This window comes from Schistocerca serialis, chromosome 4 (assembly GCF_023864345.2).
Source record: "Schistocerca serialis cubense isolate TAMUIC-IGC-003099 chromosome 4, iqSchSeri2.2, whole genome shotgun sequence".
Classification (NCBI taxonomy): domain Eukaryota; kingdom Metazoa; phylum Arthropoda; class Insecta; order Orthoptera; family Acrididae; genus Schistocerca; species Schistocerca serialis.
In genome coordinates, this window is record NC_064641.1 from 101196167 (window position 1) to 101210090 (window position 13924).

The 13924-nt window shown below is 39.6% G+C and overlaps 1 protein-coding gene across 1 annotated transcript in view; it reads right to left on the reverse strand.

Annotated features, from left to right (window-relative positions):
- Positions 1 to 7146: 7146 nt before the first annotated feature.
- Positions 7147 to 13924, reverse strand: part of LOC126475465 (facilitated trehalose transporter Tret1-2 homolog) — a 77555-nt gene continuing 70777 nt past the window's right edge. The window contains exon 7 of the mRNA XM_050103347.1: positions 7147 to 7700. Coding sequence (XP_049959304.1) covers positions 7506 to 7700 — 195 coding nt within the window. The 3' untranslated portion in view covers positions 7147 to 7505. The remainder of the gene's footprint in view (positions 7701 to 13924) is intronic.

Sequence of the window (13924 nt, forward strand, 5' to 3'; positions counted from 1 at the left end):
ATACTGAAAAACGTTGAACCACCGAACAAAATTAAAGAATTAATAGAATTCCCCAAAAATCGTCGCCTACGACACCACGAAATAATTGACATTGCGCTGAACAACATCAAACGTGCCGCAGAGCGCCGGAGAAGACAGCAAAAACAGGTTTGTACACGCCGCGACTTTCACGTTGGACAGAAGATATTAGTACGTACACACTATTTATCCAGCAAATTAAAAGGTAAGTGCAGTAAATTTGAACTTCTATACGCAGGTCCGTATCGGATTCGCAGCATCCCTCACCCCAATGTTGTACACGTCGAAACTTTGAGAACCAGAAAATCGAAAGGCAATCACCATATCTCAAACATTAAACCGTTTATTGAGTGAAACCACTGTATGATTCAACACACTATGATGCCATTTACTAATGCAATTAATTCACCTGACTAATTATTGATGATTATCGTATTTTTTTTCTTGGCAAGTGCCCGGCAAGGTAAGGTTAGCAGGTCGCTCTTCTTGTCGTTACACATCAGACCGTGCATATTTTTCCAGATGAATTTACACATTTACGACTATTTCTGCAATTATATTTATGTGACTACTTATTGATGATTATCGTATTTTTTTTCTTGGCAAGTGCCCGGCAAGGTAAGGTTAGCAGGTCGCTTTTCTTGTCGTTACACATCAGACCGTGCACATTTTCCATTTTTTTGTGTATATGACTGTACTCCAGTTTTGTTTGTATGCACTATGAAATAGTTAAGATATAACACACACCAGTCAACTTTGACATTTTTTTTTTGCCTTATGACATCTCAACATCGTGACTGTTTCACATTTTTTTTTGCTACTGCATTGTATTATTCTGTGTACATTTTTTCGCATCCGAACACTGTCAATGTCTTGGACATATTACATTTTCTGTCATGTTATGCTGTATGGTTAATTGTGTCACCATAAACCAGTCATTATTTAGTGGGTATAGGATTTAAATGCAAGACATTAATCTTTGTTCATCAATTTCAGAAAGGAATGATGATTCTAAGAAATAAATTTAACATAAATGGGAATTTCACCTACGGAATAAACGAAAGGAGATGCAATAACTTTATGAGGAAGAGTAAAGGGATCAGGATTAACAAGCATTAACAAGACTATACTATACTCATCACAGAATAGCAGTCTTAACTAATTTTTTCTTTCAGAATACAAGGTGATTGATGCAGGCTGTCAGAGAGAACTACACATCTTATTTTTAGTGATGAAATATGCTAGAGATAAGGAATAGTTAGGTAATGAGTAATGAAGTGATTTTTTGCAGATGATAGTGAATACTGATGAATAATGATGAAGGAAATGGTATTATGAATAATGAAGTTTTTCCTTACAGGTGATGATAATGGTGAAGTTATGATGATATGGATAATGAAGTTTTTTTCTTTATGCCACGTAGTTATTTAAGTATTTGTTGCGGTTTGCTTTGACAGCAGGTGTTACATTGCATAGTAGGATGACGGAAAGTTTTGGAAAGGACAGCTATGGAACACATTTTATACACATTTCACTACTTGTTAATTCGAAGTTCACTACTTTTCAGCATAGTGTGCGTTTCTTCTTTCAGGTCAATAATCCGTTTTTGTATTTTTTCCAGGAGAAGTTTTTCATGACACTTACTAAACCTGTTACTTATTATACCTGTTCTAGTACTTGCATTTTTATATTTTTTACCCATTTGTGTTTATCATTTATAAATGTGATCACATGTACTGCCTTGTTACATAATCTTGCTACAGCTGACTCATGACGAATGACGTTACCTATCCTCATTTGCAGCAATAGGTCAAAAGCAAAAAGTATTATGCCTCAGCAATTAATTATCGATCCCAACGCAATGCATTGCTACCAAAAAAATGTATTACCAGTCCCACATAATGTCACTAGTTTATGATAATTCTGAATAATACTGATCAACTCTGAATAGCACGTCACTCGAGTAATGACCTCTTAATGAGACTATATTCAAAATAATGCTTTGTCACTAGCTAATAACTGCCACTGTTTATTGTAATGCCTGTGATTACTAATGATTTGACTGTAATTAACTGATTTTTAATAATGACTTTGTAATGATCTGAATAATACTGAATGATGAACTATGTTTTATTCTATTCAATACTTGATGGCCACTGAGTGCCAATAATTAATGTCAATCAACGAAATTGTTATTAATTATGCCATTAATTAACTCTTGTTTTCAATGTTCATACTTTGTAATTGGAAATAAATGTGATTGTTTAATAATGCTTTGTAATTAGAAGAAGGCTAATGATTCTTAATAGATTGGAATGACAAATGATTAATTAACTGTAATTAGGAGAAGGTTAATGATTCTTAATTATACTCTGTAACTGAAAAGAATGCGATTATTTCATAATATTTTGTAACCAGGAAAAGAAGGCTACTGATTCTATGTAAAACAATTAATGAACATTTTTCTGTAATACTACATACTTGGTACAGAAATGTTCAATAACTGGGCTATGAATGCCACGAACTATCAATGAAGACTGTAATTGTCAATATTATGTGACTTGATGTCCTTCACCTCATAAGCTGACTACCCTGAATTACTGCAATGTCCATTTGTCCTGTTTATCCCAGTGATCATGGAGCACTATATTTGGTTTTGCACTAATTCTACGTTGGTGTGCCTTGTAAGAGTGTGGTGTTGACACGACATGCTGTCCACCACCATGAGTGATGAAGACATTATTATGGTCCCACTGTTTGGTGTACCTAATGTACTGCCAAAATGAAAACATGGAACATTACTACGACAGTTCAGTGTCTTGGCTACACTGATAAATTCTGATGGGAAAAGAACTTCAAGTTGTGTCACTTGGTGTTGTACTACTGTGGAAAGATATGGACTTTCAGAGCAGCTGTGTGCAATCTAAAGTGCTACAACCATGATGCAATCCTTCCCTTTCCTATCCTGATTCTTGTCACATAAAGAAAAAATTTTTTTTGGTAACATCATTTATGTTCATAGGTTATACATTTTTCGATTCGCTAAACTCCAGTGTGAGTACACTTATGTCACTGGTCGACATGATGTTTGCCATTATGTTTATTTGTTGTGAAAATACTAAAGACGTTTTTCAGTGCATGTGCACTTTGGACATGAATTTTTTTTGCCATTATGTTTATTTGTTGTGAAAATGCTAAAGACATTTTTCAGTGCATGTACACTTGTCAACATAATATTTTTTGCCAGTCTGTTTATTTGTTCTGAATATGCTAAAGAATTTTTTCAGTGCCTGTGCACTTTGTTATCTGTCAAATAATTTGTATATACTTTTCTGATTTGCTACTATGTTTTGTACTCACATTTTGTCTTTGTCTGATATATTTTGTACTTAGTGCGTGTGCACAACATTTACTTTATGTACTACATCTAATTATTCTTGCCAGTCTGTTTATTTGTTCTGCATATGCTAAAGAATTTTCAGTGCCTGTGCACTTTATCTGTCAAAAAGTTTGTATATACTTTTTTCTGATTTGCTACTATGTTTAGTATTCACATTTTGTCTTTGTCTGATATATTTTGTACTTAGTGCGTGTGCACAACATTTACTTTATGTACTACATCTAATTATTCTTGCCAGTCTGTTTATTTGTTCTGCATATGCTAAAGAATTTTTTCAGTGCCTGTGCACTTTATCTGTCAAAAAGTTTGTATATACTTTTTTCTGATTTGCTACTATGTTTAGTATTCACATTTTGTCCTTGTCTGATATATTTTGTACTTAGTGCGTGTGCACAACATTTAAATATTCTGTAAGTTGTAGGATTTTGTTAATTAAAGAAAAATTTTGCCGCGCTTGGCAAGTCCAAATGACTCACCATCGCTGCCAAATTTTTGCCCCCCGAGTGGAGGGTTATGAAACACGTATGTAACGCAGCAGCGATGGCGAGGCATTGTAGCATCTGTGACCAGAGAGTATGCGCTTGACCGCGCGAGTGTTGCGAGCGGTTCTCAGTCAGTAGTAGTCTTTGCGAGTTAGTTGTCGCTATGCAGAGTAGCAGTCAGTCAGTCGTTGCGAGTCTGTCAAGTCAGTCGTTGCGAGTCTGTAGCTCTGTCTAGTTGAGAGCAGTACTCAGTCTGTAGTCGTCATGCAGAGCGGTCGGTCAGTAGTAGCAGCCCAGTGCGGTTGTGTGATGTAGGCGGTCGGCAACAATGGTCAAGATGAGGAATAAGGTATACTGTTAATTAATATAATCATTAGATAATGAAAAATTTTATTTATTGTAATTATTCTCCAACAAGTCTCTCAATAATAATTTTTTATTTCAAAAGCATTTTCTCAAAAGTTTAATTTTTTTTGAACTAAAGATCTCGTTGCACTTCCCATTTCATTCCACTTCTTTTTGAAGAAAAATTTCACTAGAATTACAAAAAAAAAAGGAGAATATTATTATTTGCAATGTAGTTCCTCCAAGTGGTGCGCAACAACAAGAGCAGATATGTGACATCCATTTATTCTGAGGTAAGACTTTAATTCTGATTGTTTTTACACAGGGCCAAAGACCGATATTTCGGTTTAATTGAATTTTCTTGTCACTGAATGGACTTTAATTTTTTGAAGGATTTATAATTGAGTCAGATTGCGAATTTCACATTTGTTGCCATTGTCAGTACATTTGATTGTGGGCAGGTTACGCATAGAGCCATGTCCATCAGCATTTCTAATTAGTATCGTTATTTTCTTTTAAAAAATTTGTGGGGAGGTTACACTGTGCAGGTTCCTTTTGTTAAATTTTTCTCCCAGCTGTAATAATTACTGTCGAATCACTATCATATCCAAGTGCCTTTCTTTTCTTTGCACCTTGAATGGCTTCGTATACTTCATCTGGCATCAGTTTTGGAACGCCATTGTTTTTGTCTTTTATCTCTCCTGAACTATACAAAAATTTAAAAAACTGTTGGAACCCCTGCACAGTTTTCATCTTATTGTTAGATATTCTGTCATTTTCAATCTTACTTGATGAAATGTAATGACTATCCAATATGAATTTCAATGGTTTACCAACAGTCTAAGAATGTCTCAAACTATTTGTAAGGTACAATACTATTATAGAAAAGATAGCTGCATTTCTTTTGGATGTAAGATATGTATTTTTGTTATTTATTTTGATTTAAATGTTACTTGTAAAAAATATAAAGCTTTCCTCAAGTCAACAACACCAAAGAATAGAGATGGATTATGTGTACTGACTATTTTATTTAGTGAGACTAAGTGTGTAAGTCAACATATAAGACAAGGCAGTTCCTAAGAGATTTTTCGATTCTATCAGTGATTGATCAGGATTTTTATGGTGTTACAGCCCTGAATTAAAATCACTATTATTCTATTTGTGTAAGTAATACTTTCTAAGAATCTGAAAGCTAGACTACAACTTTGCTTTACATATACCTTTAAAGAACAGCAAGGAAAAATTAAGAAACCATTGATAAGAATCAAAGTTATACCTAAATTTATTTCATTACTGTTATTTTCCTTAGAATAGCCACCAGAGCAATGTATAGGATCTATTTGATGATACTTCTTTTTTATTCTAAGTTTTTCCCAGATTATAGCTCATACCACATTAGTATCAAGAGATATAAAATCTTTGGATGAACAGCCCTTTACCATACTGCAACATGCTTCCATATACTGGAAGACAGCACCATGTTTCGGAGAAAGTCTGAATAGCAATGACTGTAAAAGAAATTAGTAGTTAACACACCAATTCAACTAGCAATTTTGAATGTAGAGCCATAATAAAAGTTTATGAAACATTATTTCCACTAGGAGTGCAAAAAAGTAATATTCTGGTAATTATTGATCTTTGGAACTACAGAAAAACTGATGTAGTTGGTAGGAAAAAGTGCTAACACTCAATTTAGTTAGGATTATCTTGAACACATCATCTGGTGTGTTTTAAATGTGATGTATGCTGATAAGTTAGTTCCATAGGTACTGCTAGATAACGCTGTATTTTATATACATTGTGTTGTCTTATTTTATTTATACCCTTGTCTTTGAACTTAAGGGGGGTAGCACGTCAAATGGGCCGACTTGGAGCAGGAAAGGCAGCACAGGACATTTTAATTTCCACTGTCTGTACTTTTACAAATAAATTCCTAAAACTTTAACAGCATGACCAGGAAGGATTCAGGATTCATACTCATAGCAGTGGAAGCTCAAAAACGTAACAAAACACATTTTTTTTACATGTGAAAATTCATCATTTTTTTCACTTACTACTGGCTACATTTGTTGCTATAGGTACACTTTCCTTCCTAAGTAAGAGAGATTCTTAGATGACTTTTGCACAGCATACAAATCATAGTTTCAGGTGTATGAAAGTCTAGAAGTTATTTAATTTACGAAAAAATGAATGGACTGTTACATTTTAAACTTCATTTTTAGAAAATATTCAAGTTTTATAGTTAATTATCTCAATTTTTTCCACAGTTTTTTAATAGATTTGGAAAATTCTAGAGTTTCATACACCTGTAACTACTGTTTGTATGCTATGAAAAATTCATCGAAGAATCTCTCTTACTTAGGGAGAAAAGTGTACCTATAGCAACAAATGAAGCCAGTAATAAGAGAAAAAAATGACGAAATTTCACATGTAAAAAAAGGTATTTTGCTACGTTTTTGAACTTCCACTGCGATGAATGTGAGTCCCCAATCCTTCCTGGTCATGGTGACGAAGTTTTATGAATTTATTTGTACAAGTATAGACAGTAGAAATTAAAATGTCCTGTGGTGACTCTCCCGCTCCAAGTCGGCCTGTTTGACGTCCTACCCCCTTAATCTAACATATAAAATGAAGTTACTTAAAATACGCTTTTGTGGGTTAGCAGTTTCTTTTCCAATCCCTTCAGTTAAAGGAAGTAAGCAAGCAACACGACATGGCCACTCAACTTCTAAAGTCACTGATAAGTCCAATGTTTATGTTGCTTCAAATGCATGTCATCAGTTTTTACACATCGCTTTGGTTTGTTTCTAGGCCCTTCAAAGTTTGAGGAGGATGCCTCCAGCTGAGAGTGCTGTTTCTGTTCCATCTTTTACAAAACAAAAAAAAAAGAAAACAATCTGCTTACTTAATTAAAATTGTTTTATTAAAAAATGTTGTATGTAGTAAAAACAACAAATAAGAAACGAACGTATGTCGATCAAAGTGTCCAAGGTAGACAGTCAACATAGACAACATTATCTAAAGAAGGAACTAGTTAACATTACAGTGCTATCAGTCAGGTAGGAACTCCAGCGACAGGGAGTGTATTTTGTTGCAGTTGTTATTAGAGTGACGTCGAGCGACAACAGAGAAACTGCACAGAGGAGCTTGACGGTGGGCTGCGTCGCGCCGGAACGCAGCCCTGCGCAGCGGCGGGCCGCGTCCTCAGTCTTGAGAGTGAGTGGGTTGGCCGCCCTGGTGGTGCGGCACTGCACGCACAATCACACGGCCTCCATGGCGTCGGGCAGCCCCGCCAGGCGACGCTGGATCTCCGGCAGCGAGCGGCCGCGCGTCTCGGGAACCAGCAGCGCCACGAATGCAGCCGCAGCCGCACAGCTGCCGGTGAACACCCAGAAAGCGCCCGAAAGGCCCAGCGCCGCTTCCATGTTCACGAACACCTTCGTCACTGTAAACGCCTGCAACACAGAAGAAATCCCATTATAGCCAAAATGATCAGTAGGCGCAAAACAGAGCTATCTGTTTTGAGACTATTGTTTCGCAGCGAATCTACAGTTTGTAACGCTGGAAATGCATGTCCTATTTCCATCTATTGTACTATAAATTTTTTTCCTTATTTTGTTACCTGAAGATATGACATTTCTGTGTCTTTATATATTGTAATTGTTTTACTATATATATATATATATATATATATATATATATATATATATATATATGTCGATGTATAATTGGTTTGTTTTGTAAATACTATTTATATTTTTACGCTGGGTCTTGCCTAGGGAAAACTATGCTATCGAATGATTACATCGATAGGTCGTGTGGAGAACCAAAGTGTTTAGGATCTTTGGTAGTGTTAACTTTGCCGCGTGGAGCGCGGGCAGAGCGGGAGTCTGGCTGGTGTAGGGCGGTGGAACAGGTGTGTTGAGTGACGCTCCCGCGAGTTGCCGCGCTTCTGGGGTTTGGCAGCATGTAATTGCGCTCGACTTGCTATGATAGTTTCTGGCATGGTGTCGCGGATGGGAAACATTAGCAGGCACGCATCAAGAGCCCGTTTCGCCTGGTGACCGTGTCGAGAAGACGGCGCGCCAACATCCAGCTTCTGCAACAGCTACGGCCGACAATGAGCGATTGTCGCCACTTCTTCGATCGACGACTTCAAACCTTCAATAAAGCAACAAGGAAGACTGAAAGCACGTAAAGTTTTAGAACTGTATGGCAGACCTCAGCTTTTCAAACTATTCCATTAGCACCAGTAAAATACAGGAACTTGGCATGAACCTTTGTTGCTTATTGTCCCAATTACACTGCTGGCCACCGTAAATGCAACACCCTGAAGGAAGCATCCGAATCAAGTGAAATTTACACCATGGGTTTGCAGCGATGAGATATGCAACTGATTAGAATTTCAGCGCAGACGCACATCACGCGCGCCTGTGGCGCCACCTCATAGCGCCAATTAAGGCTTGGCGATTTCGACGAGTGTACTTTCGGCACGTGTGTTTACCTTGTGGTTGTTTCACAAGACGATCAGTTATGCCTCGTAGACAACAGCGAACATCGTTTGATCAAGTATCCGAGTTCGACAGAGGAAGGATAGTGGCTTACCGAGATTGTGGATTATCATACAGAGAAATCGCTAGTCGTGTTGGACGAAACCAAACAACTGTAATGCGGATATGTGACCGTTGGATGCAGGAGGGTACGACGGACCGACGTGGTCGATCACATTCACCTCGGTGCACCACTGCACGTGCTGATAGGCAAATTGTGCGCATGGCAGTGACGGATCGCTCAGTGACATCCCGAACCATAGCACAGCACATTGCGTCTGTAACGCATCATCCAGTGTCTGCGCGTACCATTCGACGCCGTTTACAGCAGAGTGGTCTGTCCGCAAGACGTCCATTGCTTCGTCTACCATTGACGCAGAACCACAGACGTCTCCGTCGTCAATGGTGTGATGACAGACGGATGTGGACGGCAGAATGGAATGACGTTGTCTTTACTGACGAGGCACGCTTCTGTCTGCAGCACCACGATGGTCGGATTCGAGTGTGGAGACACCGTGGAGAGAGGATGCTGGACAGCTGTATTATGCACCGCCACACTGGTCTTGCACCGGGTATTATGGTATGGGGCGGTATTGGATATTACTCTCGCACGCCTCTAGTACGCATTGCCGGTACTTTAAATAGCCGGCGCTACATATCCAAGGTGCTGGAGCCAGTTGTCCTTCCTTACCTTCAGGGCTCGGCCACAGCCATATTTCAACAGGATAATGCGCGACCACACGTGGCACGCATTGTCCAAAGGTTCTTCGTCAATAACCAGATTGAATTGCTTCCCTGGCCGGCTCGCTCTCCGGATCTTTCGCCGATAGAAAACATGTGGTCCATGATTGCTCAACGAGTGACCCAGATTACATCCCCAGCTGCCACACCAGATGATCTTTGGCAACGTGTGGAAGCTCCTTGGGCAGCTGTACCCCAGGAACACATCCAACGTCTCTTTGACTCAATGCCGAGACGTCTGGCAGCGGTGATCTCCAACAATGGCGGCTACTCTGGCTACTGATTCTGGCAGGAACCACATGTCACAGACGTCTGTAAACGTAATCATTTGATACTTGGTCAACATGTTATCTACAAAATAAATTTTGTTGTGCTACCTCTTGTCTTTCTTGGTGTTGCATTTACGGTGACCAGCAGTGTACATTACCAAGCAGGGTCCCTTCCTTTTCCGAAATGAACTCGAGTGTCATTGAAATTCAAACGCCAGCATTAAAGTAATATCATTCGATTTCACTGCTTTAATTTCAAAGTTCAGTTAAGGTATTCATAGTTGGCTACAATATTTAGATTACACAAGCACAAATTAAGAGTGCGAGTTTTGTTACCATATTTTAGCTTACCTGTGACTGCAGCTCAGCTTGGTATGTACTAAATTTTACTATTGTTAATTGTTCAGATTCATTTATTTCAAGGTCAAAGTTAAATCTCTTATTTCTAAATTGCGTAGATTCAAGTGTCTTTTGAAATGATTGTTGAGGTAGTCCAAGACTAACCTTATTTTATTGAATTTCGTAGTGCTCCAGAAACAAAGTTCACTATTACTTTCAGTCACTAAATTAACTTTCAATTTTCCGGTTTCATTAATTCTTTTGCTAAATTAAGTCAGAGTGTAGCGAAATTAATTACTTCTGAAAAACATTCAGTTTTCACACAACATGTGTCAACCTTCAGTTGTCACGCTTTTAGTGTTAATTATATGTACAATAACCTTTCTTTTTCAGTTATTATAGTAGTTGTCCATAGGACTGGCGACCATAATTTTCCCCAAATCTCAAATATCTTATTAACGCCAGTTAATTGTTAACGTAACGACCGCTCATTTACTTTCTTTATTAACTTTACCCCTTTTCAAAATTAATTTCCACCAGTTTCATTTGCATTTTTCCTTTCATTTAGATGTAACCCTTTCCTCCCTCTTTACCGACAGATTAAATTCGGTGACGATTGCTTTTCCCAAATTTCCATTGGATGTATGCGGTTTAATTTTACTGTCATTAAGGTCGATAAGTGAGGGGAAGGTTACAAGATCAGTGTCCTTTGTTTTGTTACCTGTCTTATTGTGAAGGATGTAACCACTTCCGACCAGCAGCATGGTGTAAGTAGCGTCATTCCACCTCACATTCGCTCGGTTATGGACAATAACAGAGAAGGATGTCTCTTTCTATGCATAATATCATTCAGCAGGGTTCTACTACCTGACTGAAATCTCGTCGACATGGATAACTGTCACGTGCCTATAGTAAGAGCCAATCCTGTCTCTGCCCAACTACCAGACTCCCAGCTTCAGTCTTCTTCATATCTAAAACTAAACCGAACTCCTCCCCACCAGGCCTATGAAGGCCCAACAGTACCAACCAGCCGCCATGTCATCCTTAGCCCATAGGCGTTATTGGATCTGGATAGAGACGAGCATGTGGTCATCACACTGCCCTCCCGGCCGTATGTCAGAATACGAGACCAGAGTCGCTACTTCTCAATCAAGTAAATGCCCAGTTTGCCTCACAAGGGCTCTTCCTCGTACCACCTGCTGCAAACTGAATCAGTTCGGATGTGGGACAGGGAGAACAGATGCTACTATCCACATATGGCTATGGCGAGACTCTCCAAGTTGGGACTGCAGCAACATGGCGCAGAAGGTGCCACATATCGTTTAGGACTGCCCATTACGTCCTTTGCCAGCCGCTGTGGCCGAGCGGATCTAGGCGCTTCAGTCCACAACTGCACTGCTGCTACAGTCGTAGGTTATAATCCTGCCTCGAGTATGGATGTGTGTGATGTCTTTAGGTTTAAGTGGTTCTAAATCTAGGGGACTGATGACCTCAGATGTTAAGTCCCATAGTGCTTAGAGCCATTTGAGCCATTATGTCCTTTCGCTGAATCCCCAGAAGGACTGAGTGGTTGGGAAACCCAGACATTGGTGTTTGATTTTTTTCCTTCCCTTTTTTAACTGGTTCTTTTGATTTTTTTGTTTGTAACTGATAATGTACTGGTATTTGCGATTGTCCAAGAACATCAGCCACTAAACCAACAGCCTTAGTCCTAAGGCATCAAAGTTCAGTATTGCTCATAGCAATGCTGGTTGCCAAAGTCTGAACGCTGATCCCCATAGTTGATATGTTGATCCCTTTTTATTTTCTCATGTTTTTTTCTGTGCCCTTCATTACGCAGCTGCCCGCATTGCTATAAACGTAGCAACTGCATACCAGTAGCTTTGGCCCTACAGCATTGGAATTCCATAATACCTGCAGTATGGGCGATGTTTCCCATCTGACGCATTTAATCATCTCATTTTCTCAGATTCTGTGGAGCAATTTGAAACAAGGTATTCAATGAGGGTACGAAGCACTATATATGGTGTGGCAAAACAATAGGAACATATTTCAATAGATTGTAGATGATATCTCGAAAAAAGGATTGGAGACAGCCCACACCCAGAAACACAATCCAATGACACTATAGAATTTCAAAGTTGTAGAGGTTAATGCTTGCCACTAGGCTACCCACGACCTCGAAGTGAGTGTAGATACATACATTAATCCTTGTTCCATAGATCATGAATACGACATTTCGTAATGATGTTGAATGTGTCACTTGATGTTGAACATGTCATTTGATGTGGAATGTATGTACGCCGAAGGACATCAAACGGAACTACTCGCAATAAGCCGGACAACGTTCAGGATGTCAGTTGATGTCGAACGCGACTGTTCATATCACAACACTGAGGTGGGCTACAAGCTCACGTATGGTGCTGAATGAGTGGAGTTAGCCCTTGTAACTTCGAGTTCCTATACTGTCACTGAATCACGTGTCTAGATATGGGCTTCCAGCCTCAGTTTGTTGCTGAAGACGATACTCTGCAATCCCTAAAATTTTGTCCATATTGTTTTTGCGTTGTACACATTTGGATATGGTACACATTTATATGAGGTGCATTCAAGTTCTAAGGCCTCCAATTTTTTTTCTCCAGACTGGAAAGAGATAGAAACATGCGCATTGTTTTAAAGTGAGGCCGCGTTCATTGTCAATATGTCCCAGAGATGGCAGCACCGTACGGCAGATGGAATTTTACCGCCAGCGGCGAGAATGAGAACTGTTTTAAATACTTAAAATGGCGACGTTTTCCTTACTTGAACAGCGTGAAATCATTCGTTTTCTGAATTTGCGTGGTGTGAAACCAATTGAAATTCATCGACAGTTGAAGGAGACATGTGGTGATGGAGTTATGGATGTGTCGAAAGTGCGTTCGTGGGTGCAACAGTTTAATGAAGGCAGAACATCGTGTGACAACAAACCGAAACAACCTCGGGCTCGCACAAGCCGGTCTGACGACATGATCGAGAAAGTGGAGAGAATTGTTTTGGGGGATCGCCGAATGACTGTTGAACAGATCGCCTCCAGAGTTGGCATTTTTGTGGGTTCTGTGCACACAATCCTGCATGACGACCTGAAAATGCGAAAAGTGTCATCCAGGTGGGTGACACGAATGCTGACGGACGACCACATGGCTGCCCGTGTGGCATGTTGCCAAGCAATGTTGACGCACAACGACAGCACGAATGGGACTTTCTTGTCGTTGATTGTGACAATGGATGAGACGTGGATGCCATTTTTCAATCCAGTAACAAAGCGCCAGTCAGCTCAATGAAAGCACACAGATTCACCGCCACCAAAAAAATTTCGGGTAACCGCCAGTGCTGAAAAAATGATGGTGTCCATGTTCTGGGACAGCGAGGGCGTAATCCTTACCCATTGCGTTCCAAAGGGCACTACGGTAACAGGTGCAGCCTACGAAAATGTTTTGAAGAACAAATTCCTTCCTGCACTGCAACAAAAACGTCCGGGAAGGGATGCACGTGTGCTGTTTCACCAAGACAACGCACCCGCACATCGAGCTAACGTTACGCAACTGTTTCTTCGTGATAACAACTTTGAAGTGATTCCTTATGCTCCCTACTCACCTGACGTGGCTCCTAGTGACTTTTGGCTTTTTCCAACAATGAAAGACACTCTCCGTGGCCGCACATTCACCAGCCATGCTGCTATTGCCTCAGCGATTTTCCAGTGATCGAAACAGACTCCTAAAGAAGCCTTCGCCGCTGCCATGG